We start from the raw sequence: 26,268 nt of genomic DNA on the forward strand, positions 1-26,268 counted from the left end.
CAGTTCAAGGCCCTAGCTGAAAGAGTAGCAGAAGTGTAAACTTTTTTACCCCATCTCTCTAAGGCCCTAGATTCCCTTTCAGAGGGGAGGGGGTTTTGGTAGAAGAAGCTGCTACAGCCTTGGGTCCCTGGGAGATAGTTTCGGGATCTGCAAAAGGGGCCTTATACAAATGATAATGTGTGTCCGGAACCCTGTAGTACCTATCGGGCTTAGCAGGGGCCGGAGGAAGAGAATCAGGAGCAGTACAAGCATCATTAAAAGCATCATGCACAACAGTAAGTACTGGAGGAATGGCTAAAGGCCTATGCTGTGGCAAATGCAAAAAGGTTCTAAGCCTTTTCCTAGAGTCTGAAAAATCCTGGCCCTGCCATTGAAATTGTTCCCTCATAGCATGCAAGGTTTCCCCAAAGAAAATTCCTCAGGGAGAGGCAGAAGGAATGGAGTCTTCTGCATCAGAGTCCTCATAAGGAGAAAAGGGGCCCTCTGGAGGGTTTGAATTATCTGACTCATCAGAGGATCCATCTGAAGAAACTGGCTCAGGGGGCTCTACTCTAGTCCTCTTCTCTGGAGGTGGGTGAGAGGCCCTGTCTGGATGTGGTTGGGATCCCCGGATCAAAGAAATGAGATCCTCTGCTAGACTAAGCATTTGTGAACTGGAACTAGGCCTGTGAGAGGAGCTCTTAGCAGGCACCGATTTGGTAGATTTTGCTGCTTTAGCCCTGGCAAAGGCCTTAATAGACATGGATGCAGGAGGCCTAGCAGCTCCACGTGCAGGGGTAGAAATATCCAAAGGGATAGTATCAGATAAATCCTGCGAACCTGCAAGAGCAGGTGGGATTTCAGTAGCAGATTCAGCCAGGCTGGATGAGGCCTCGGTAAGTGGCAAGCTTTCGGCCGAAGGAAGAACCGTGACGGTTTCAGCGAAACCGAGACACTCGCGGTTGGCTTAACCGTGGTTTCGGCCGAAACCACGGACCGCGGTGTCGGTCCTTTTCCTTGCGTTTTTTAGAAATTTGCGTAGTCGGAGTATCCGATGGCATAATGTAAGCAAAATCGGAGCTGAAAAACTCTTCAGCAAATTCCGACCGACGTCTAAGCGTCCGTCGGTTGAAAGAAGCACAGGCTAGACAAGCTGCTACGTCGTGGTCTGGGCCTAAACAAGGTATGCAGTAAGAGTGGAAATCTTTATGAGGTATTTGTTTCCCACAAGTTAAACAGTTATTCACTTTTTCTGACATCGGCTGAGGCAAGAAAGAGTCCCCAACGGGATACTTAGCTTTTTAGAAGTCTTCGGTACTTGTAGTAGTAATCTCTGGTTCTCACCGACCGGCACTTGCGAACAGCTTCTGCTTCGGGCGCCACACGGCAAGAAAGACCGAGGAAAATGGCGTCGGCTGATGCCTTTATACCCGAAGAACTGCAGCTATGACGTCGGGTGAAGTGCGACACCAGCCGAGGCCAGACCCAGACTTTGGAATCCGGCCGACCGAAGGGCTGCCTGACGACAGGACAACCCATTTGTAAGGACTGCAGATGCATCCTTGAAGGACATCAGAGTCTCTCTGGTTAATGGAATGAGTTGGATATCAGATCTGACTGATAAAGGAAGACAAAAAACAGAACATTGTTGATCCCTCACTATGAGGTCATCATTAACCACACTAGCAAGGACAGTCTTAATATTATGGTGGCTCTTGAAACTGCAGTGATAACTAACCTCGTCAATAAATGGAAGCTTGTGGATGAGGCAGAAATAATCCAGACTATGCAGGTCCAATGATGGTTTCTTAAGGACAACTGTGATCAAGGCCTCTTATAATTTGGTGGGGAATACCCCAGTCTTTAGGGAAAAGCACACAAATCTGCAAAATCAGTGGACCTAGTACAGAATGTAGAAAAAGGCCAATCAGGATGAAGTCTGCAAGCAGTAGGCGGCACAGCTAAAATCAAGCTCATTCCCTCAGAATAGTTTACAGGCTGAAACTCTTAAATCCAGTCTGAAGTCAAATGCAGAGGATCACCACTCATCTCAGTGGATGTTCTTTAGAGAGTTTCTAAACTTAGTCAACCTTATGAATGAAAAGAGCAAACAACTGCACTAAATTCGGAGGCAGAAGTCTTTCCCAGTCAAGCTACTGGACTGCATGATCCATCAACTACCCAGAACAGAGTAGCTGTTCATTTAAGGATAGCAGAAGTATCCCTGGACAAGATCACTGTTTTCTTATGGGTAAATTGCTTCTTGCAAGCATAACAATGTCCATCAAATTGGATTTTGCTCCCACTAAGTCCAGTTTGTCTCCAGTAGTAGTACTACAATTTGAGTCCCACCATTCTGGGAGTGCAGAGCTCATTATTTCACCAGAGCTCATACATCCTAGTAAAAGCAGGAAATAAATGGCACAGGGAATTCTGATCAAACTTACTAATGATGGTGCTACTACAGGCAACCATTTATTTCTCAGGCTCATCTTTACTGTACTCCAGGGTGATCTGGATAAGTACAACAGTAAGGTTACCATTAGTTTTAGAGTACCTAAATGACTACACTTGACTGGTTCAGGGTTGGTTGACTTAACAATGAGGAACACCATGATGAAGCTGACCAGATGATAATCACACAAAAAGACTGGTTCCAAAAAAGTCAGAAGGGACCGTTCATAGCTGGAAAGTCAAGTCCTTTACAATGGGTAGCAGAAAGTATAACCCAAAAAGAAAAATCTTCTCACAACTGAGGGAATTCTGAAGCAAGAGCTACTAAGTTATCATTACCCTAGCCAGCTGTGTGGTGCAGAGGGTTAAAGTCATGATTGCTACCCTGGCAACCAGAGTTCAATTAGCAACTCAAGCGTTTGATACATTTGGCAGAGGTCAGGAAAGGAATGATGAGGCATCAGTCTGCTCACTCTTTCCAGGGGGAGGGATTGAGGGAGGCATGTGGGCGGAGCAGTCTGGGAGTCTCAGTTCAGGCCTAAGCCAGATTCAATGACATATGTAAAACCCATCCACAAAGCCAAATAATATTATTAAAGCCCTACTAACAAAAAGTACAGTTGTGTACCTACCATAAATGTAGATGTTCAAGTGTATTCACTGTTGCAGTCATTACACTTGGGGTTATCCTGCTGGCAGGCGACCTGTAGTCGGCCCGAGTTCCAAAGTCTTGGTCCGGCGGCGGTTGCTGTTGCCTCCTCCCTGACGTCAGTGCGCCAGGGGTGTAAAAGTTGCAACAGATGCCATTTTCTTCAGTTTTTCTTGCCCCAGATGTCAGGTGCCCCCAGATATGAAGGCTGTAAAGATAAAAATATGCCAAACAACCATGCATATATCATAAAAACATTTTCTTCTTCTAAAAGCAAATACACCACATAGGTTGTATAGATTTGAGAAGTACAGAATAGTCCCAGCAAAGAGGGGGATGGTGGGTGGGTAACCAGGACTGCAAGAGTGAATACACTCGAACATCTACATTTATGGTAGGTACACAACTGTACTACGTTCATCGTGTTTCACTGTTGCAGTCATTACACTTGGGTAGAATCCCAAAGCTTAGGCAGGGTGGCTGGGTCTAGACTGGATTTGGTGAGGCTAACAAGCCCTGCAGAACTGCAGTGGCAAAGCCTGCCCTGGATTTGGAGTAGAGAGGTAGGAGGTAGTGCTTGGTAAAAGTGTGCACTGAGCTCCAGGCTGCAGCTTCAATATGTCTTTAGTTGGTAACCCTCTGAGGAAATCTGCTGAAGTGGCAGCTGCTCTGGTAGAATGAGGCCTAATGCCCTTAGGCGCAGATTTGCCATGTTGTGCATAACACAAGCGGATGCAGTGTCCTATCCATTTGGAGATTGTCTGCTTTGTTAAAGGTTTTCCTTGTGATCCTGCAGCATATGCTATAAACAGTTGCTCAGTTTTTCTGAAAGCTTTTGTTTTGTCCAAGTAAAATCGTAGCTGCCTGTGACTATCCAAAGAGTGCAGAAGTCGTTCCCCTTTATTCTGGGGATTTGGGTAGAAAGTAGGCAAATGAATAGTTTGGTTTAAGGCCACATTGGAGACCACTTTTGGCATGAATGTTGGGTTCGCCCTTAGAGAAACCCTGTCCTGGTGAAAAATGAGGAAAGGTTCCACAGCCATCAATGCCTGTAACTCAGACTCTTCTTGCTGAGGTTATTGTTAGGAGCAGAGCAGTTTTCCATGACAAGAATTTTAGATCAGCTGTGCTGGCTGGTTCAAAAGGAGGCAGTGTTAGTTTTTCTAAGACAAAATTGAGGTCCCAAGTAGGTACTGGTGCTCTCCTAGGGGGTCTTATATTCTTTGCCCCTCTGAGGTACTGTCATAGTAGAGGATGTGAAAAAATAGGAGGATCCGTATTGTAATGAGCTGAAATGTCTGCGGCATGGATTTTAATAGAAGAAAAAGATAGGCCTTTGTCCAACATCTCAGTCAGGTATTGTAAAGTCTGAGGCATATTAGGGACCAGTGGGTTGAGGCCCTGTGCCTGGTTCCAAGCACAGAATCTCTTCCATTTTTCCGCATAAGATTTCCTAGTGCTGGGTCTCCTGGCTTCCAAAATTACATCCAAAACAGCTTTAGAGAGAGGTGCAGTCTGAGTGGCTACATTATCATCTGCCATGCTGCCAGGTTTAAGGTTCTGAGTTGACTGTGCAGAATCTGATTGTTTTACTGTGTCAGAAGATGAGGGATTTGAGGTAGAGGCCAAGGCGGGCCTTGGGATAAAATCTTTAGGATTGGGTACCAGTGCTGGCATGGCCAGTCTGGTGCAATCGGGATAATTTTTGGCCTCTCTTGTCTGACTTTTAGAAGCACCTTGGTGAGAAAAGGCATCGGAGGGAAGGCATAGACCGTCAGATTTTTCCAGTTGAAAGATGGAGCATCCACTTTCTATGCTTGAGAGTGATAAGTCCTTGTGCAAAATTTCTGTAATTGGCAATTGAGAGGAGAGGCAAATAGATCTATGTCTGGGCGTCCCCATTCCCTTGTTATCATGTTGAACACGTGGATTTAGCTTCCATTTGTGAGGATCCATGAGATTTCTACTTAGTTCGTCTGCCAGTGTATTTTTTGTTCCTGGCAGGAATTGTACCTGCAGATGTACCTGGTAAGTCAGTGCTGTGTTCCACAAAGTCATGGCTTGTCTGCATAGGGGGTAGGAATGTGTGCCCCCTTGCTTATGTACCACATAACTGTGGTATTGTCCATCTTTATTAATAATTGTCCTGGATGTATTAGGTCCTTGAAGGCTGTCAGGGCATTCTGTACAGCTAGCATCTCATTTTGATTGAAGTGAAGATGCAGTTGTTCCTTGGGCCATGTGCCCTGAATACATTTTCCTGCCATAGGTGCTCCCCAGGCGTAATCCGATGCATCCGTTGTTATTGTCTGGCTGGCTGTAGGTAAGGTGAAAGGCTGTCCCTTGTTGTGGTGACAAACCTGGGACCACCATCGAAACTCCTGTTGTAGGCAGGGAATCAAGGTTATGATTGTCTCTAGGCTGTGACAACGCTGAGTCCAAACACTTTTTAGATACTATTGTAGTCTCCTCATATGCAGTTTGGCATATGGAATTAGTAGAATGCAAGATGCCATGAAACCCACGGCCTGCAGAATTTTTCTTGCAGGGAGCTGGGTCTTTGTTGCCATCATTTGAAAGTAATGAGTCAGTTGCCTTTGTTTGTCTGGTGTGAGATAAGCCATCTGGGTAATTGTATTCAAGCTTGCACCCAGGAATATTATCTCTTGAGAGGGCACTAGTTTTGATTTATTTTCGTTTACTGTGTACCCTAGGCAAATTAGTAATCTTTTTACAAACTTCAGGTGCTTTAGAAGAATGTCCTTGCTCTCTGCTTGAATAAGGCAGTCATCCAAGTAGGGATATATTTGAATTCCTTTTTGCCTGCAAAATGCAATTACTGGTGCCAGTCATTTTGTGAAGACCCTGGGCACAGTAGATAAGCCAAAGGCCAGTGCAGAGAACTGATAAAGAATTGAGCCTGCTATAAATCTGAGGTATCTTCTGCACGATTGTCTGATTGGGACGTGCAGGTATGCCTCCTTGAGATCCAAAGTAACTAGCCAAGCCTCTTTGCCCAGCATGGGCAAGAGTTGTTGTAGTGTTAACATTTTGAATTTTGGAACATCCAGGAAAGTATTTAGTATTGACAGGTCCAGTATTGGTCTCCATGCTTTGTCCTTTCTGGGTACTAGGAAAAGTCGTGAGTAAAATCCTTGGCCCTGTTCTTCTTGTGGGACATTTTGAATAGCTCCCATATCCATAAGAGCTGCAATCTGTTTTTGTGCCTCTGCCCATTGGTTTTGAAGCAGGTTGGGCATACTATTTGGTTTTGGAAGCATGTGGAAGTGGAACCTGTACCCTTGAGAAACTATATTCAACACCCATTGGTCTTGGGTGATCATGTGCCAATTTTTTGAGAAAAGTGCTAGCTTTCCCCCCTAGAGGTGCTGCCAACTGGTAAGTGCTTGGCATTTGCAGAGGGAAGTCATTGTGACCGTTTTCTATAAAGTTGTGATTTGTCTTCTCCTCCTTTGGGGGATGAAGAACCCCATTGTTTAGGTCTGTAGAAGCCTTGGGGCTGAGATCTGCCTCTTGGTGTCTGTATCTGCTTCTTTGTGGCCTGTCTGACACTGGAAAGGACCAATTTTTTGCAGGCCAGTTCCTGCTAAATCTAAGCGGCTGAACCTGTAAGAAATCTTTTACAGTTTGCATTGACTTTGCTTTATCCTCCATTTTCTTTAAAATCTCTTCTGCCCTAACACCAAACAAAGTATCATGCTGTAGTGGAGCATCCAATAATTTCATTTTAATATGGTCAGGTAAACTTTGTTCTTTCAACCAAGCATGTCTTTGAATAACTGAGCCTGTAACTGCAGCTCTACAAGAAGCCTCTAATGAATCAAAACCACATTGCAGAGTATGCTTTCCCACTTGTTCAACTGCATGCAATAAATCCTGCATTTATTTACAGTCAGGACCTTCTGTATTTGTAACCATTTTCTGCTTTAACAATGACATGAGATACTGCTGATATTTAAGTATGTGAAACTGACAGTTTAAAGCTCTTACAGCTAAAGTAGCAGAAGTGTAAACTTTTTCCCCCATCTGTCCGGAGCTCTGGAATCCCTATCTGAGGGGACAGGATTTTTGGCAGTGGAAGCTTTAACCCCTTTTGGACCCTGAGAAATAGTTTCTGGGTCCGCAGCAGGGTTTTTGTAAAGAAATTTATGAGAGTCAGGGACCCTGTAGTACCTTGTCTGGCTTTACTGGTGCAGGGGGTAAAGAATCTGGAGACAGACTGGATTCAGAAAAAAAAACATCATCAACAATATCAAGCACAGGGGAGATAGCCAAGGGCCTGTGCTGAGGCAATAGAAGGAAATCTCTGAGCCTTTTCTTGGATTCTGAGTAATCCTGGCTCTCCCAATGGAAGTGTTACCTCATGGTTTGCAGGGTTCCTCCAAAAGAGTAATCCTCAGGTGGTGAGGCTGAAGGAATGGACTCTTCAGCATCAGAGTCCTCATAGGGAAGGAGAGAATAGCCCTGGTCAGAGGAAGAATCAGAAGAAATGGAAACCTGATCAGAGGAATCAAAATCAGTGTCTTGCCTATGCCTTTTGTCAGGAGGGGGATGGGAGCCCCTGATTAAAGTAATAAGGTCTTCGGCCATTTTAAGCATCTGTTTCTTAGGCATGGATGTCTGTTCTGGAGAATGCTGCACTTGTTTCTTTGTCTTTAATGGTGTTTTTGACTTTGCCTTTGCTGCTGTAGTAGCTTTAATTGTAAGCTGTGAAGGTCTGAAAACACCCTCAGAAGCCGGTGCCTGCTCAGCGGCTCCAGACCCATCTGAGGGTATATTTTCCGTAGGCCCAATACCTTGAGTTTCCACAGGCCTCGGTGTCTCCACGTGGCTGTCAGTTGTGGCCTGTGGCTCTGAGGTAGCGGGTGTCAGGGGCTGCGAAAGCACCTCACTGAGAACCGGCGACTGGCCTAGAAGAGGCTTAGTCATTGGTTTTGGACCTCGGATGCCTGTCTTTTTCTTTGTCTTTGCGTTTTTTATACATTCCGGTCGTCGGTTGTTCCGACGGCATTATGTAATTAAATCTTCTTCCAAAATAATGTAAAGCAAATTCAAATAGACGTTTAACAGTGCGTTTATTAAATCTAGCACAAAACCGACAACTAGTGACGTCGTGGTCAGGGCCTAGGCAAGGAATGCAGTAAGAGTGGAAGTCCTTATGAGGTATTTGCTTCCCACAAGAAATACAATTATTAACTTTTACTGACATCGGTCTGGAGCAAGAAAAAGTTTCCCCAATGGGGTACTTAGCTTTATTGAAGACTTTGGTTCTGAAATTCAATTTTGAAAATCTCAGGAGTCGTCCGACTGGCACTTGCGAACTGCTTATGCTTCGGGCACCGCGTGGCAAGAAAGACTGAAGAAAATGGCGTCGGTTGCAACTATTATACCCCTGGTGCACTGATGTCAGGGAGGAGGTGACAGCAACCGACGCCGGACCAAGACTTTGGAACTCGGGCCGACTACAGGTCGCCTGCCAGCAGGATAACCCCAAGTGTAATGACTGCAACAGTGAAACACGATGAACATCAGCAAATACTGTGGAGACTAAAAAAGGAACCAAGTAGTCAGGCACTAGGAATATGAAATACCGGCAAACAAAAGATTACTAATAAGAAAAGACATGGCCCTTCTCAGCTCAAGGTGTAAATAACAGTGCTGCATATACCTAAAATAATACAGTTCAAATAAGAGCACAACCACTGATCAAAGCCACCTTGCTGCAAAGTTAAGTTCACAGTTCAGCTCTGCATATAAACACAATCAACAGAAACACTGCAATTAAAGCTTAGCAAAAATAATGCAATAGCTAAGACAGTGTACAGCCAAAATATGTAACTGTAACAGTGAATCTGATAGACCGAATGCTAATATTTAAAGCCTGACAAGAAATAGGCTACAAAATAGAAAACTTCATATTAATCCCCCAAGTAATACAAATTTAGACTAGGAAAAGTCTTCAATGAAATCCAGAATGAAAATCTAGCAATAGGTGTTCCACTGGGGTGCACCAGCATCTGTTTGTTAATACTTATTTTATGGATTTAGTTGTACTTGTTGAACAGGTTAAGGCAATGATCTCCATGGACCTTTTTTTAGATTCAACCTGGATGCACTGTCTGGTTAAGTAACTTGCTCAGAGCTACAATACAGTTAATATAGAAGATAATAAATAATTACTTTCTGTCAGGTGGAAGACAGGCTCGTCTCAAGAAAGAAGAGTTGGCTTTGGCTGTCAAGCAAAACAACTTTGGCTAACATCAGAAAGCATATATAACCAAAAACCTTAACAGCTCAGATTGGTGGCTCTTACAGGTGAGCTCCTGTTATTGACAAGATGAAATAGGCTTATTCAAATCTTGCTACTTGCAATAAAGGACTCTATTTTCCACCTATGTGTTTGTCACTATCTGGTCTACTTCAATACAGAGTTCCCCCTACACAGGGCACCTGATCTTGAACTGCTGAAGTACAGGAATTTAAGTACTTGACTAACAGTGAACTTGTACTTAACCAGTTACCACTGGAATACAATGTAGTTACTAAAATATGGTCTACAGTAAGACAATCGATGATCCTCTTTTAAGTACCTTATTAAATTATCACTTAAGGCATAGGCAAACATACTTTATCACTCAAGACAGACAAATATAAATTAACAGGAAAGAAAAAACATTTTAATATTTTCCATTAAAATACAATAAACATCACATATATTTTCTTTGCAACTATCAGCTCAACATTACAAAAAATTGCCGAATTCCTGCCTTCCCTTAAAACTCACTACCCTCCTCCTCCTGATTATTATTCGGCATTGATTGTTCCCACAATTTCCATTTCTACACAGTTTGCTCCTTCCCTTTTATAAAGATCCCTCTCTACCAGTTCTTTTACCTCTTTTATAATATTTCAGTACCTTAAACACAGTTGGTGTAGACTTTGATTTCCATTTTCTAGTAATTGTTTTTTTGGCAGCCAACAGCATTAAACTTAAGGCCTTACTATGTCGACACAATTCAGATCCTGTATCCCAGCTCGAAAGAATCATTTCCTTACTTAAAGCCATTTGTTCACCCAGTATTTCTGATAAAGTACTCTCTACGGAATTTTTAAAATCTGCCAACTCATTACACTCAAAACATGTTACCAGTTGCCTTTTTCTTTTCCATCACACCTCCAACATTTGCTATGTGACAAAAAATTCTTTCAAGTCTGCTTGAGGTATAAAAATACTCATGCAACAACTTCCAAGCAAAGATCCTAAACCTTCTGTACTTGGTTGCATACTTGGGAGACATGCATATGTCTTTCTATTGTTTTCTTGTAAATTGTTGTTCCAGTCTTTCTTCCTAGTCTTTTCCAACCTCCTCTGATCGATTCTTATAGTTACCATGCAATATTTTATATGCCATACTAATTATCCTTTAACAGCTGTTTCAGTTCTAGATTCAACTAAAACTCTACATGAGCAGCTCTTTCATTTAAAATTACCCTATCTCTTTGCCTATACTCGGAGATCAAACCCTGTGTAGGGAAGGCAGTCTTCTAGCCTGCAATACAAATTTTTTCTTGGCCTCACTCTAGAACCTTCCCTGCCCAAGTTATTTGCTCCCAATATCTTGGTTGCTTTCCAGGTCTCTCCAGTAAAGACCAGCCCTGTCCTGTCTATTTTTTGCACCCCTACTTGCAGTCATCCCTATTGGCAAAATCTCAATTTCTCCATTCTCGTATTGGCTTAGTTCTTAAGAATGCTTTCTGCTACCTTATGAATATAGTATTATTCTGTATGTATGTATAGTATTATTCTGTATCTTTAAAGATCTGCATCCAAAATTCCATTCTCTCTCAATTTCTTGAACTCCCCCCTTGCTTCACCATCATCCTTTCCCACTTTGAATTATAGCCTTCTGCTTGCATTATGTATATGACCCTTAACTGTGCAGCTCTGAAATATTCCTTCAAATCAGACAAACCTAAACCACCTTGTTCTATTGGATCGACTTATCCCACTTAACCATTACCCTCCTTCCCTCCCAGTTAAATTCCTTTCATTCTTTATTATTGCCCACAACATCTCCTTGGGGTGATAAAAGTAAGATTGACCCATATACAAGACTACAGAGACTAAAAACATTTTTACTGCTTGCATCTTAAAATCCATGTCCATAAATAAACAGTTTCCAGTTTCTCAATGTTTGTACTTTTTTCTTTAGTTTCTTCCCATATATCATTAGCTTCCTTTTTAATCCATATTCCTAAATACTTCATCTTATTGTGTCCTCATAAATATGGGAATTACTGAAACAATTCTCAAGTGGGTACATAATTTATGGCTCTAGCCTTTGTTGTACCTTCATTATTTTTATATGCTGAAAAGACTTGAAACCGTCTCAAAATGTTCCAAAACACTGTGGTATCCTTTTCTGGATTTATCAAGTATAAAATATAAACAAAGCCAATTTTTCTTGATTACCATACCAATTATATCCTTGTATTTCTGACCTTATTTTCTTTGCCAAAAGCTCTAAACAAAGCAAATATAAGGGATAGAAGACACCCCTACCTGGTTCCTCTGTTCAATTCATGTATCTTTCCAATTAGCTTTATTATTCTATCAGGAATGCAAATGCTTCCAATACCCTTCTCATAAAATCTCAGCTTACTCTGTCAAATGTTTTCTCTGCATCAAGACCCCAAAACCACAGAGCTATTTTCTTACATTCTTCTTCCCTCTGGATCATTTTTCTATTAATGTTGTCAAACGTTTGCCTCCTCTTCACAAAACCACAGTGATCCATATCTATCAACTTTGGCAACACCTTCACTTTTCTTTTAGCTAGTATAGACACATCATAATTGTGGTTTAAAATTGAAATGGGTCCATATGAAGCTGGGTGCGAAGGGTCTTTGCCATCTTCAGGTAACACAGCCACCATAGCTTTCTTCCAAGATGTTGGTGGGTGCTTCCTCTCCTTTTAAAATATCGTTACACAGAATCTTCCAGACCTTTATCACTTTCCTCCCTCTTAACTTCCCAACTTCCACAGGAATACCATTGGCTCCTGGAGACGTTACTGAAGACTGATTACACATCACTGTTTTTATCTTGTCAACTCCTATCTTAACTGTTAGCTGTTGAACCTGTACCATCTTTAACTTTGGCATAATTAAGTCTTCCATAAATATTGCCATTTGCACTCTTCCTTGATTTCTATTTCTCTGCTTTATAAAATTTTTCTTAAAACGTCTGGATCATCTCTAAAACCCCTACAGAATATCTGGTTATTTTTCTTGTTATAGGTTCCCTAAGTCTGGTGACAACCCTTTCAACGTTCTGATGCCCAAGTCATTGTGCTAGCATTTTTTGTGCTCTGGAGTTATTAAAAAATAGTTGCTTAACTGCAATCTTTCTAAACTCATGCAAATTATCCAGATACTCCCTTATTTTCTCTTTAGCACTCCATTTGCTCCTGCTCTTGTTCTATGAGATACCCCATATGCAGCAAATCTTTAACCTTTGTCAGCTCTTCTAAGTAATTTCTATTACTCAATCATATCTTTCTCCTTTATTTTGACCCCGTTTATAAACTCCATTTTCATTTTAGCCCAGTCACTAGCTAGGACTCCTGAAGATATTGCGAACGCCCCTAATAACTCTAGAATAACTGCCACTTCCCTTAAATTCATCTATATTTGAAAGGTGGGTGGGAAAGAGCCAATGTCTTATTTTTACTTCATTACCCTGCATTTTTATCTTAGTTTTTACTGGCGCATGGTCATAAATAGTTATTGGATTAGTTTTGAAGCATTCAAATACATGCACATGTTCCTGTGAAATATAACTTCTACCTAGTGTAGTCCAGTTATTGTACCAATAGGAATAATAGGTAATTTCTGTCAGATTTCTTACTACTGAATTCACATCTTCCATACTAAATATTTTTTAAAAATTTCCTCAGAAATCTACACTCTTCTGTTATAGTAACTCTTCTAGGTACCCTGATGCATCCTTACAATTGCAAATTAAATTTCATTCCACACCTACAAATAATACTCCCTGATGAAAACTGATTTCTCCTAAATTGTCTTAAGTTCCATAACAGCAGTTTTAGGTGGAATATAAATATAGGCCATTGTAATCCTCCTCCCTTGCCAACAGCTCCTTACTACCACAAATCTACCACTTGTCTTTTTTCCTCATCTAACACTATTGTGGCCCCCTCTAGTAATTAGTATAACTTCTCTTTTCCTCCGACTCCAATATTCTGCTGAATATCCATTCTGAAATTCTCTCTATTAAATTCACATGCTCATTTCTTTGCAAATACGTCTCCCGCAGCATTCCTGTTTGCTCTCTGCATTTCTTAATATAATTCAGTAGTCTTTCCTTTTCTCTATGCCTGTAAGGTTATTCTCATTCCAGGATAATATGGACAGCATAGCCACCATAATACAAAGCTAATTTTCCTACCTATTACACAAGTTTTTCTTCTGAATATGTATTTCCAGCTTTTGTGCTACATACATATACTAATGTTTGGCTGGCTGATCTTTTGTACAATTGTTTCTTCTCATCTCCATTTGAACCTATGTCACACTTTTCAAGATGTTTTGTTTTAACGAAAAAAAAACCCTCAGACAAAAAACTAAACACAAAACACCCCATCTCATAAACTATGTGCATTTTCAAAACATGAAGTTTAACCCCCCAAAAGGGAACTGCCTCAAACTGACGAATGCACTTAAAGGTATTATCTAAACTGAAATTAAGGTTACCCACGATGAAGCACATGCTACAGCCTGTGTTCCCATTTGCACTGATCCCGGTCTATTCGTTTATCTCCCTTTCCCTCCCAGGTATGAAAAGCAGCTTGTATGCTTTCAGAAAACATTAACTTTCAGCCCTAAGAAAAAGTACACTGGCCATTTTTAAATAAAACTAAATGATACACTGTTCTATTAACTGCATTAAAATATTAAGGATGCTAGGGTAAGCTGTTATCTCTTAATTCACTTCCCATAATTTCAGATTCAATTTTTTCACTGAACCGCTTGCCAATGTACCTTTACATTTTGCATTTCCCTCAGGAAAGAATAATAGAATTCGCAAGATTAACTGCTTGCACCTGCAGTTAGCTGGTCTCCATGGAAATGTACTCAGCAATAAATCTTTGTAAATTTCACTCAGAAATGAGTACACAGTTTCCCTCAATTGCAGACATCTCAACTCTATAAAACATTTGCTAGAGGAAAATAAACAAGCTAACATCTTTACAGTTGTAAGAAGCTTAGCATTTCCGTGCCTTTCATCATTCTGACTTATTTTTAAAGCCTACATGCTTACAAAAACATGTTTACAGCTTAGGTCAAAGGTAGTAATCTAGACATTCACACTTGTAAAATTAAAACAGAAAATAGCTTAATTCTACATACTGATTAAATCAGTGCACTTTTAAGCCCTACCCTGGTAGCCCAAAGCTTGAATCTCACACCTACCTCTCAACATTCCCTAATTGCTGGGATACATTTTATTTTCTTCTGCCTGGTGTACAGTGAATAATTTATTTTCTACAAACATTCTGCTTCTGCCACAATTCTGTCAGGCTCTCTTTCTGCTGGTATGACTGCATCTTTATAATACAGGTCTTGGCTGCCTTCCCATGACCAGGTTTTCAGCAAACACTCGATGTGCTCTTTGAATTAATAAATTATTCTGTGAAACACCAGTCCAAGTTGCTTATGCTTTCATAAATTTGATACAATCTGTTCCTTTCAGTTACTCTGGTACAGAAGAAAATCTCAAATTTTCTCTGCAGGCTCTGTTCTCTAAGTTAAATATTTTTACATAGTTCTTAAGAATCCTAATAGTTTTTTTCTTCAGGCCTGTCTCTGATTTTTGCAGTTTTATCAGCTTATCTCAATGGTTAAAATTTCTTGTATTTTTCCAGCCTTGTGTTTGAATTAATATATTCATTCAATGTTTCATTTATTGTAATCACCTCAGACTACATTTGATTTAATTTACCTCTAAATTACTGGAAGCCATCTCCTCTGCAAAAGCTGAAGCTTTAACTGCTCTTTGCTGAACAGCTGTAGAGTGTGTTTTTCTCTTCACCTTTTCTGGTTGATTTGCATTTCAGGTTTTCCAAAATTCGTCTATGAAGGCATCCAGCCAGTGTATTTACTAGCCAGTAACTGTATTTTACCAAAAAAGACATTTTCAATGCCACTTCTTTTTCTGTTTTCACACTGGAAAAGCTTAAGTTATGCTGTTGATCAGTGTACAGCCATCTTAGAAGTCCTGCAGTCAATGATTCCCTTGAACAAACTATGATATGCATCTTTTCTGTACTGTGATACATCAGCCTTACTGAGACTGTGACTATTGCCTGTCAGGAAGATGGGATGCTGGGTGGGATGTCACAGGAGACTAACTGTTTTTCATGAGGACTCTTGTTGATGACACGTGGAGCTCCCATAAGCAGTACATTTTCTTAGTAAAAATTGTTGCCACCTCCAACTATCAATTTCTGGATTGTGAACAAATTATGCAATCCAGTCAGACTTGTTAACCAAATAGCATTAGAGTCTGAGACTGCTGTCTTCTTTTTCACCAACAAGGCAAGAGAAGAAACCCTCTAAAGGCACTCAGCTCAGAATTAAAGTTGCATGTCAAAGTTTGGAGTGGAAAAGAGGATACAAAACAAGCCAGTGGCCATAATAGTAAAATACTAATAAACCAGGTAAAACACTAACAAGCACCACAGGTAAACAAGCATGTAAAACACACAATTCCACAGTTAACACAGGAATAGCGACATTTCAGTAAGGCAAAAGCAGTAAACTTAGTTTGTGTAACAACACAAGACAATATCAGTTGAATTTAATCAGGAAGGCAACTGCATCAGAGTAATAAGGATAACTAAATTCTTTAAAACAAACAGAAAACAAGCCAGAAAAAAAAAATGAAATCTAGGGTTAAATCAGGAGACTGTCCACTAGGAACTTATCCTCCCCAGAAGACATTAAGTCACACTCAAAACACTGCACTTTTCTGCAGCAACCTTTGCAAACTGGTGATATTACAGACTATACTTACTCGTAACTGCACCTAGGACAACACTGCAGCTGCACAATCACCTGCAAATCATGTGGTAGGAGCTCAGGTACAATCAGAAAAAGCAAATTCTTCTTGTGATTCACCTGAACCTTTGCCAAGTACTCACTCATGGCAATGCAATAGGTGAAATCAGCTTTTCGCAATAAAGTTTTCTAACATAGTGATTTAACAGTGGAATGACTGTCCTGCTTACAACACAAAATTACATGACTGTAGTTTGAAGAATAACATGTAGTCAATACCCTAAGGAAACGTGATTGACTACATTTGGAAGGAACTTTAAGTTGTTACAAATCTCACTACTGAAGGAAAAATTACTTTTTAACCACACAAGTCAAATGAAAGGAAGGTGAACAATCCTAAGTACCTATAGCAATTGCAGTCTCTTGTGAATCTCCAGTAATCATTTTGACTGCTACTCCAGAAGTAATTAGTGTAGCGACAGCTTCTCTTACACCAGTCCTTGGAGGGTCAATCATTCCCATTAAACCTAAGAACGTTAGTTGTCCAAGATCTGGTCCAGATGCTAGTGCAAGCACTTCAAAAAAAAAAAAAAAAAAAAAAGAATCATTAGTGTGACCTATTGTATAACATCAGTAACATTATTTACTGATCTTTAAAACAGACAGTAAACAGAGTACCAAAGCTTACATTTTCTAACAAACGTACATGATAACAGATGGCACTTTACTTCAACAGGAAAGTCCATTACCTAGTTGGAACAGTGCAACAAATTAAGTATCTGCAATAAGCAAATAAAGAATTGGTGTAACAACTCACCAAAGCAGTAGATGTTTGAAGAAAGGTATTACTAATGAAGATAGGAAACATCTAGCATGTGAATGTCTGCACATTTGGCAAACGTGTGCAGTTTTGAGGAATCTGGGAATAGCTTGGCCACATATTCAAGAAGAGGATCCGTAGGACATCAGGTAGAAAAAGGTATAGCAGCCTGTGTAACCTTTTATTCTTTTCAGTGAATAAGTGAAAAGTTACATCACAACACGCCTGTTCAGAAGTCTTTGCTGGGAAACACAGGCAGACCACAGTTAGTGAAAAGGTGTCAGCTAAACGTTCAAAGGAAGAGAGGAAACCAGGAACCCCAATGTGTGGCATTTCTCAGAAGTGACAGAAAATGTGGTTGAATGACAGCAACATACAGTGCAGCAGTTACATGTACTTGAATATCCACTGCTATGCTGAGTCTGACAGACAGCTGTACTGTGTTTATCACAGGGTCACAGCTGCAGTACATCACTCATGACAGACGGGAAGCGTACTGAACCAGCTGGAGCCCTAAACACAAATCTTGAAGTGGGGAGGTCGCATGTATTAGACAAGTGGAGTGGCAAACCCAACTTTACGTCTACAGAGTAAATGCCAAGCTTGAAGTATCTTGAACATGTATGTATGGAAGTCCAGGCTGCTGCCTCACAAATAATGGGAGCTGATTTTTTTCTGAAGAAAACTGCTATAGTGGCTGCTACTGTTCTGGCATAATGAGCCATCCAATCACAGCAGAAAACAACACAGTGATCTAGCAACTTAGACACAGTTTGTTTTGACACCAGTCTGCCAAGTTTCCCTAGCTGAAGGGAGGAAACAAACCGTTGGTCTTGGGTTTCTGAAGTCTCTAGTTCTGGCCAATAGCATCTAACTGTCTGCATATCCAGTGAATTCAACACCAGTGTTCAGTGTTTGGGGAGTATCAAACTCAGAGCTTCAACAGACTCTCTATACCAGAAGAATGCAAAGTTCCTGTAATCATGGCTGCACAGGTAAAAAAAACACTCTCCAAAGTCAAGAACACAGCATCCATGGGACCTGACATCCCAGGCTGCGTTCCACATGAACTACAGAATGAACTGGCACCCCACCTAAGCACCATGTTCAGTCATAGCCTCACCTCAGGCTTTGTGCCCACTGAATAGCGCACAGTGACAGTTATCCCACTCCACAAAGGGGGAGCCACCACGAACCCCGGAATTAGCCTAACGAACCTGGTCTGCAAAGCCATGGAACCTATCATGGAACTTACAAACAAAGATAGTGGTAATCTCCAAACTCTGGACCCCACCCAGTTCGGTTTTGTAAAAGGCAGATCATGTCTCCTAAACCCGATTGACTTCTTTGAAGCCGTCACCAAAGCCGTAGACGAGGGTAAGGTGGTTCACACAGCCTATCTAGATCTCACCAAGGCTTTCAACACCATCCCCCACTCTGGAATTGTACATAAACTCACTAAACTAGGCATAAATCCCTATGTCACAAGATGGGTTGCCAAATGGCTCACTGACAGAACCCAAACTGTGAAAGTAGCAGACTCCAAATCCGACTTCAAACCAGTGACAAGTGGAGTACCACAGGGTTCAGTCTGGGTCCTCTCCTGTTTAGTATCTATTTTTCTGAAGTACAGGCGAACACAGAAGGTGTACAGCCAACGAAGTTCGCAGATGACTGGAAACTAGGAGACATAACTGAAATTCCTAACAATGTGGACAACCTACAAATGGCCTCACTGAGACAGATGCCTAGTGTCAAAGCTATGGCCTAAAGCTCAATGCCAAAAAGTGCACTGTCATCCCCTTTGGTAAAAACTCTGTACCCTTAACACTGAAAGTGTGATAAGAGACCTTGGGACACAGGTGGACAGTAGTCTCTCCTTTCATAATCACATCGCCACAATAGTCAGGAAATCCTTCTACGTGATACTCCTCATCACAAAAGGTTTCTCATCCAGGAAAAGAGAGCTCATTGTTCCCCTCTACTCGGGGAAATTCACCCCGGGGATCACCTTTGTGGCTCTGCTCGACAGGGGTACAGGAATATAATTTTCTTGGGTGGTGAAAGCCAGGGTACCTTTTTGGCTAGGCTTGTATAGACCCTAGGGCCGATAGCCTAGTACCTACCTATGAATAAAGATTAAATGAGTTTGCCAGCTGTTACTAAGGACCAAAAACCCAGTCGCCAAACTAATGGTCAATAAGTGTTTTGAATACACCGAGACTAGAGGCTTTCCTGATCTCTACAAGGACATCATTCCACAATTTTCCACCCCTGTGATGAAAAGAGCTTTTCCCCAAAGAAGAACGTTACACTGACATTTTAACAAAGGAAAGTAGAGCTGTGTAAAATCTTACCATAACAGTAGATGTCCTCTTCATTGTTACAGTATTCTTCACCCAAGGGACCTTCCTGCCAAGGATAGCCCAACTACAGCCCAGCATACCAAAGCCTTAGCACTTGTAGGAGCCATATATCACATGTATGCTCCCCATGCATGGCACAGGGTATAAAAAGGTGATGCACAGACGCCAACACTCGGAAAGTACAGTTGTGTATACTTACCATAAATGTAAATGTTCGAGTGTATTCACTGTTGCAGTCATCACATTTGGGTTATGCCTGCCAGAGTAGCCCTCGGCCGGCCCAAATACCAGAGGCTTAGTATTTCTGCGTCGGTTGCTGTTGCTTCAGGACTGACGTCAGGTCATCAGTAGTATAAAGTAAGGCAGCCGATGCCATTACATCAGCTTTTCTTGTCTTGTCAGGAGCCCCCAAATGGGATCCAGGTTCTGGTGGAAGAACCCCACCAGTAGAAAGTAAATAGCAAAATGTCCCCTGTAAGGGGAGAGAAGAAAGAAGAGAGGGATGGAGGGAAACCAGGACTGCAACAGTGAATACACTCGGACATCTACATTTATGGTAAGTGTGCACAACTGTACTATGTTCTTCTTGTTTCACTGTTGCAGTCATCACATTTGGGTTGTTTCCCAAAGCTGAGGAAAAGGGTGAAGGCAGTCAAGGAGACTAGGGGCTAGCTAGGATGTCCTGCAAGACTGCAGCTGCAAACCCTGCCCTGGATTTGGAGAAGATAGGCAGGTGGCAATGTTTAGTTGAAGTGTGAACAGATGTCCAGGTGGCAGCCTCCAGGATGTCCCTGGTGGGACTCCTCTGAGGAAAGCTGCAGAGGTGGAGGCTGCTGTGGCGGAGTGAGTCCTGACCACCTTAGGGGGAGGCTTTCTGTGTTGCTTGTAACAGAAATGGATGCAGTGTGCTATCCATTTGGAAATTTTGTTTGGAGATTGGCTTTGCCCTCTGCCCCTGCAGCAAAGCTAACCACCAATTGTTCAGACCTTCTGAAGGATTTAGTCCTGTCTAGATAGAATCTGAGCTTTCTGTGCACATCTAGAGAGTGCAGGATCCTTTCCCTCTTATTCTGTGGGTTAGGGAAAAAGGTGGGCAAATGAATGGATTTGGTTGAGAGCCACACTGGGCACCACTTTGGGCATGAAGGATGGGTTAGTCCTGAGGGAAACCCTGCCAGAATGAAAGATGATGAAGGGCTCCACAGCCATGACTGCTTGTAGCTCGGAGACCCTTCTGGCTGAAGTGATGGCCAGAAGGAAAGCTGTCTTCCAGGAGACAAATTTTAACTCTGCTAAAGATGCTGGTTCAAAGGGGGGCAGGGTGAGCTTTTCCAACACAAAGTTAAGGTTCCAAGCTGGGGTAGGTGCTCTTCTGGGTGGCCTCATGTTGCTAGCCACTCTTAGGAATTGTTTGATCAGAGGGTGTGAGAAAAGGGGCTGCTCAGTAGGGAAATGAGCAGAGATAGCAGAGGCATGAATTTTAATAGAGGAAAAAGAGACCACTGTGTAGCAGGTCAGCTAAGTAATCCAGGATGGGAGGGAGAGAGGGATGTGCCATATCAGCTCCCTTAGCCTGAATCCAGGTGCAGAACCTTTTCCATTTGTCAACATAAGACTTTCTAGTGCCAGGGCATCTGGCCTCACGTTAACATCTAGATAAAGAAATTTATGTGAATCCGGAACCCTGTAGTATCTGTCTGGTTTAACAGGAGCTGGAGGTAAGGAGTCTGGAGAAAGGCCGGACTTTGAAAATACATCATCTACAATGTCTAGCACAGGGGAAATAGCAAGAGGCCTGTGCTGAGGAAGTAAAAGAACATCTCAAAGCCTTTTCTTTGATTCTGAGTAATCTTGGCTCTCCCAGTGGAAGTGCTCCCTCATGGTATGCAGGGTTTCCCCAAAAGAATAATCCTCAGTAGGAGAGGCTGAAGGAATGGATTCTTCAGCATCAGAATCCTCATAGGGAGGAAGAGAGTATTCCTGTACAGAAGAGGAGTCAGAGGAAATGGAAACCTAATCTGAAGAGTCAGAGTCTGCCTCTTCCCTAGGCCTCTTGTCAGGAGGGGGATGGGAACCCCTGATCAAGGTAATAAGGTCTTTGGCCATTTTGAGCATCTGTTTCTTAGGCGCATCTGTTTCTTAGGCATGGAAGTCTGTCCTAGAGAATGCTGTACTTGTTTCTTTGTCTTTAAAGCTGCTGTAGTCTTTGCTTTTGAAGCTGAAGTAGGCTTTACATATAGCTGTGTAGGTCTGAAAACACCCTCAGAAGCCGATGCCTGCTCAGCGGCTTCGGACCCATCTGAGGGAATGATTTCAGAGTGTCCAATACCTTGAGTATCCAGAGGCCTAGCTGGCTCCACGTGGGAGTCGTCAGTGGCTTGTGGCTCTGAGGTAGCAGGTGTCAGGGTTTGCGAAAGCGCCTCACTGAGAACCGGCGACTGGCTTAGCGGAAGCCTTGTCATCGGTTTTGGATCTCGGATGCCTGTCCTTCTCTTTTTCCTTGTGTTTTTTAGAAACTCCAGTCGTCGGCTGTTCTGACAGCATTATGTAATTGAATTTTCGGCCAAAGTAATGATAAGCAAAATCAAACCGACGTTGAATAGTGCATTTGTAGAATCTAGCACAAAACCAACAGCTAGGAAAGTTATGATCAGGGCCTAGGCAAGGAATACAGTAAGAATGATAATCCTTATGAGATATTTGCTTCCCACAAGAAATACAATTGTTAACTTTTTCTGACATCGGTCTGGAGCAAGAAAAAAAGTTTCCCCAACGGGGTACTTCGCTTTAATGAAGACTTCGGATCTGAAATTCGTCTGTGAAAATCTCAGGAGTCGGCCGACCGGCACTTGCGAACTGCTTTTGCTTCAGGCACCGTGCGACAAGAAAGACTGAAGAAAATGGCGTTGGCTGCATCTTTTATACCCCTGGCGCACTGATGTCAGGGAAGAGGCGACAGCAACCGACGCTGGACCTAGACTTTGGAATTCTGGCCGACTGCGGGTAGCCTGCCAGCAGGATAACCCAAGAGAAATGATTGCAACAGTGAAATACTATGAACATCTACCATAAATGTTGCAGCCAACGCCATTTTCTTCAGTTTTTCTTGCCCCAGATGTCAGGTGCCCCTAAAATGTTAGGCTAAATTATGCCAATAAGCATGCATGCACAAAAAACTTTTCCTTCATCTACAAGCAAATACACCACATAGGTTGTATAGAACAGAGAAGTACAGATAAGTCCCAGCAAAGGAAAAAGGGGGATGGTGGGGGGGTAACCTGGACTGCAACAGTGAATATACTCTAACATCTACATTTATGGTAGGTACACAGCTGTACTATGTTCATCATGTTTCACTGTTGCAGTCATTACAATTGGGTTGAATCCCAAAGCGAAGGTTGGGAGGCTGGTGCTAAATAGGATTAGGAGGGGCTATCAGGCCCTGCAGAACTGCAGTGGCAAATCCTGCCCTGGATTTAGAGTAGAGAGGTAGGTGATAGTGCTTTGTAAAATTATGCACTGAACTCCAAGTTGCACCCTCTAAGATGTCTTTGGTTGGTACTCCTCTGAGGAAGGCTGCTGAAGTGGCTGCTGCTCTTGGTTGAATGTGGCCTAATATACCCTCAAGCACTGACTTGCCATGCTGTGAATAGTAGAAACGAATGCAGTGGCCTATCCATTTTGAAATAGTCTGCTTTGAGAAAGGCTTTCCTTGTGATCCTGCAGCATATGCCACTAGAAGTTGTTCAGTCCTTCTGAAAGCTTTGGTTCTGTCTAAGTAGAAGCGTAGCTGCATGTGATTGTCCAAAGAATGCAGAATTCTCTCACCCTTATTTTGTGGGTTTGGACAAAAAGGTAGGCAAATGAATTGTTTGGTTAAGGGCCACACTGGACACCACCTTAGGCATAAATGTAGGGTTTGTCCACAGGGAGACCCTGTCAGGATGGAAAATGATAAAAGGTTCCACAGCCATGAGTGCCTGTAACTCAGACTCGTCTAGCAGAGGTAATTGCTAGGAGCAGAGCTGTATTCCAGGATAAGAATTTTATATCAGCTGCAGAGGCTGGTTCAAATGGAGGCAACGTGAGTTCTTCCAAGACACAGCTGAGGTCCCATGCAGGTATTGGTGCTCTCCTTGGAGGTCTTATGTTTTTAGCCCCTCTGAGGTACTGCCTTAATAATGTATGCGAAAAAATAGGTGGTTCTGTATTGTAATGAGCTGAAATGGCAGAGGCATGAATTTTAATTGATGAAAAGGAATGGCCTTTATCAAGCATCTCAGTTAAGTATTGCAAAATCTGAGGAATATTTGGAACAATCGTGTCAAAACCTTGTACCTGGTTCCAAGCACAGAATCTCTTCCATTTTTCTGCATAAGATTTTCTGGTGCTAGGCCTCCTGGCCTCCAAAATAACATCCATCACTGCTTTAGAGAGAGGTGTGCCTTGACTGGCTAAGTTATCCACCATGCTGCCAGGTTTAAGGTCCTGAGTTGGCTGTGCAGTATCGGACTGTCTTGTCGGGTCAATAAGTGAGGAATCTGAGGTAATGTCCAAGCTGGGCATTGAGACAAGCTCTTTAGGATTGGGTACCAGTGCTGACGGGGCAAGTCTGGGGCAATCAGTATCATTTTTGGTTTCTCTTGTCTGACCTTGAGGAGTATCTTGGGGAGGAGAGGCAGAGGAGGGAAGGCATATACTGCTTGGTCTTTCCAGCTGAAAGATAGAGTATCTACTTTCCATGCTTGCTTGTGATAAGTCCTTGTGCAGAATTTCTGTAGTTGGTAGTTGTAAGGGGAGACAGATAGGTCTATGTGTGGGCCTCCCCAGTTCCTTGCTATCACGCTGAAGACTTGTGGATCCAATTTCCACTCATGGGGATCCCATTAGGTTTCTGCTTAGTTCATCTGCCAGAGTATTTTTCCTTCCTGGCAGGAATTGTGCTTGCAGATGTAGTTGGTAAGTCAATGCTGTGTCCCACAAGTTCATGGCTAGCCTGCAGAGGGGGTAGGAATGTGTGCCTCCCTGCTTGTTTATGTACCACATGACTGTAGTATTGTCCGTCCTTATCAGTAGTTGTCCTGGATGAAGTAGATCCTTGAAGGCTGTCAGGGCATTCTGAACAGCTAGCATCTCTTTTTGATTGATATGTAGATGCATTTGACTTGTGGACCATGTGCCCTGAATACATCTTCCCTGCCATATGGGCCCCCCAGGCATAATCTGATGCATCTGTTGTCAATGTCTGCCTGGCTGTGGGTAAGGTGAATGGCTGTTCCATGTTGTGGTGACAGGCTTTTGCCCACCATCGAAACTCCTGTTGCAGGCAGGGAATGAGGGTAATCATTGTTTCCAGGCTGTGGCAATGTTGAGTCCAAACACTTTTTAGATACCATTGACGTTTCCTCATATGCAGTCTTGCATATGGAATTAGCAGAATGCAGGATGCCATGAAGCCCAAAGCCTGCAGAATTTTTCTTGCAGATAACTGCGTCTTTGTTGCCAACATTTTGAAATAAGTAGCCAGTTGTCTGTGTTTGTCTGGCGTGAGATAAGTCATCTGGGCAGTTGTATTTAAGCTTGCACCCAGGAATATTATCTCTTGAGCAGGTACGAGTTTTGATTTTTTTTCATTTACTGTGTACCCTAGACCCGTTAGTAATCTTTTTACAAACGCCAGATGCTGTAGCAGAATGTCCTTGTTCTCCGCTTGAATAAGGCAGTCGTCCAAGTAAGGATATATTTGTATTTCTCTTTGTCTGCAAAATGCAATCACTGGTGCCAGGCATTTTGTGAAGACCCTGGGCGCAGTAGATAAGCCAAAGGGCAGTGCAGAGAATTGGTAGTGCATTGACCCAGCTATAAATCTGAGGTATCTTCTACCTGATTGTCTGATTGGGACATGCAGGTATGCCTCTTTTAGGTCTAAAGTCACAAGCCAAGCCCTGTTGCCCAGCATGGGCAGAAGCTGCTGCAGAGTTAACATTTTGAATTTTGGAATATCCAGAAATGTGTTTAGGATAGACAGGTCCAGTATTGGCCTCCAGGCATTGTCCTTTCTGGGCACCAAGAATAGCCTTGAGTAGAATCCTAGTCCTTGCTCTTGCTGTGGTACTAACTGAATGGCTCTCATGTCCATGAGGGAAGAAACTTGTTTTTGTGCCTCTGCCCATTGATTGTGTGGCAGGTCTGGCATACCGTTTGGCCCTGGCAGGGTGTGAATGTGGAACCTGTAGCCTTGTAATACGATATTTAAGACCCATTTGTCCTGAGTGATCATGTGCCAATTTTGTGAAAAAAGCTAGTTTCCCCCCCAAAGGGGCTGCCAGAAGATAAGTGCTTGGTGCTGGCAGGGGAAAGTCATTGAGACGGTTTCCTGTATGGCTGTGATTTTTCCTCTCCGCTTTTGAAGGTAAAAGAACCCCATTGTTTAGGCCTGTATGAGCCTTGGGGCTGTGATTTGCCTCTGGGGCACCTGTATCTGCCTCTTTGTGACCTGTCTGACACTGGAAAGGACCAATTCTTTGTAGGCCAGTTCCTGCTAAATCTGGGAGGCTGTACCTGCAAGAAATCCTTGACTGTTTGCATAGATTTAGCTTTGTCCTCCATCTTCTTCACCACCTCTTCTGCTTTAACACCAAACAAAGTATCATGCTGTAATGGAGCATCTAATAGTTTTGCTTTAACATCATCAGGCAGATCCTATTCTTTTAACCAAGCATGCCTCCTAATGACAGAACCTGTAACAACGGCCCTGCAGGAGGCCTCTAGAGAATCAAAACCACATTGCAAAGTATGCTTTCCCACTTGTTCAGTTGCATGCAATAAATCCTGCATTTCTTTATTCTCTGCACATTCTGAATTTGTCAACATTTTCTGTTTAAGCAGTGACATAA

The 26,268-nt window shown here is 42.4% G+C and overlaps 1 protein-coding gene across 1 annotated transcript in view; it reads right to left on the reverse strand.

The window, feature by feature from the left end:
• Window positions 1-26,268, reverse strand: part of ATP2C1 (ATPase secretory pathway Ca2+ transporting 1) — a gene marked incomplete in the record, with an annotated part of 2,099,819 nt that overhangs the window by 703,670 nt on the left and 1,369,881 nt on the right. The window contains 1 exon segment of the mRNA XM_044066734.1: window positions 16,591-16,761. Coding sequence (XP_043922669.1) covers window positions 16,591-16,761 — 171 coding nt within the window.

Source organism: Protopterus annectens, chromosome 3.part1 (assembly GCF_019279795.1).
Source record: "Protopterus annectens isolate FY-2018-M chromosome 3.part1, PAN1.0, whole genome shotgun sequence".
In the NCBI taxonomy this organism is placed as follows: Eukaryota; Metazoa; Chordata; order Ceratodontiformes; family Protopteridae; genus Protopterus; species Protopterus annectens.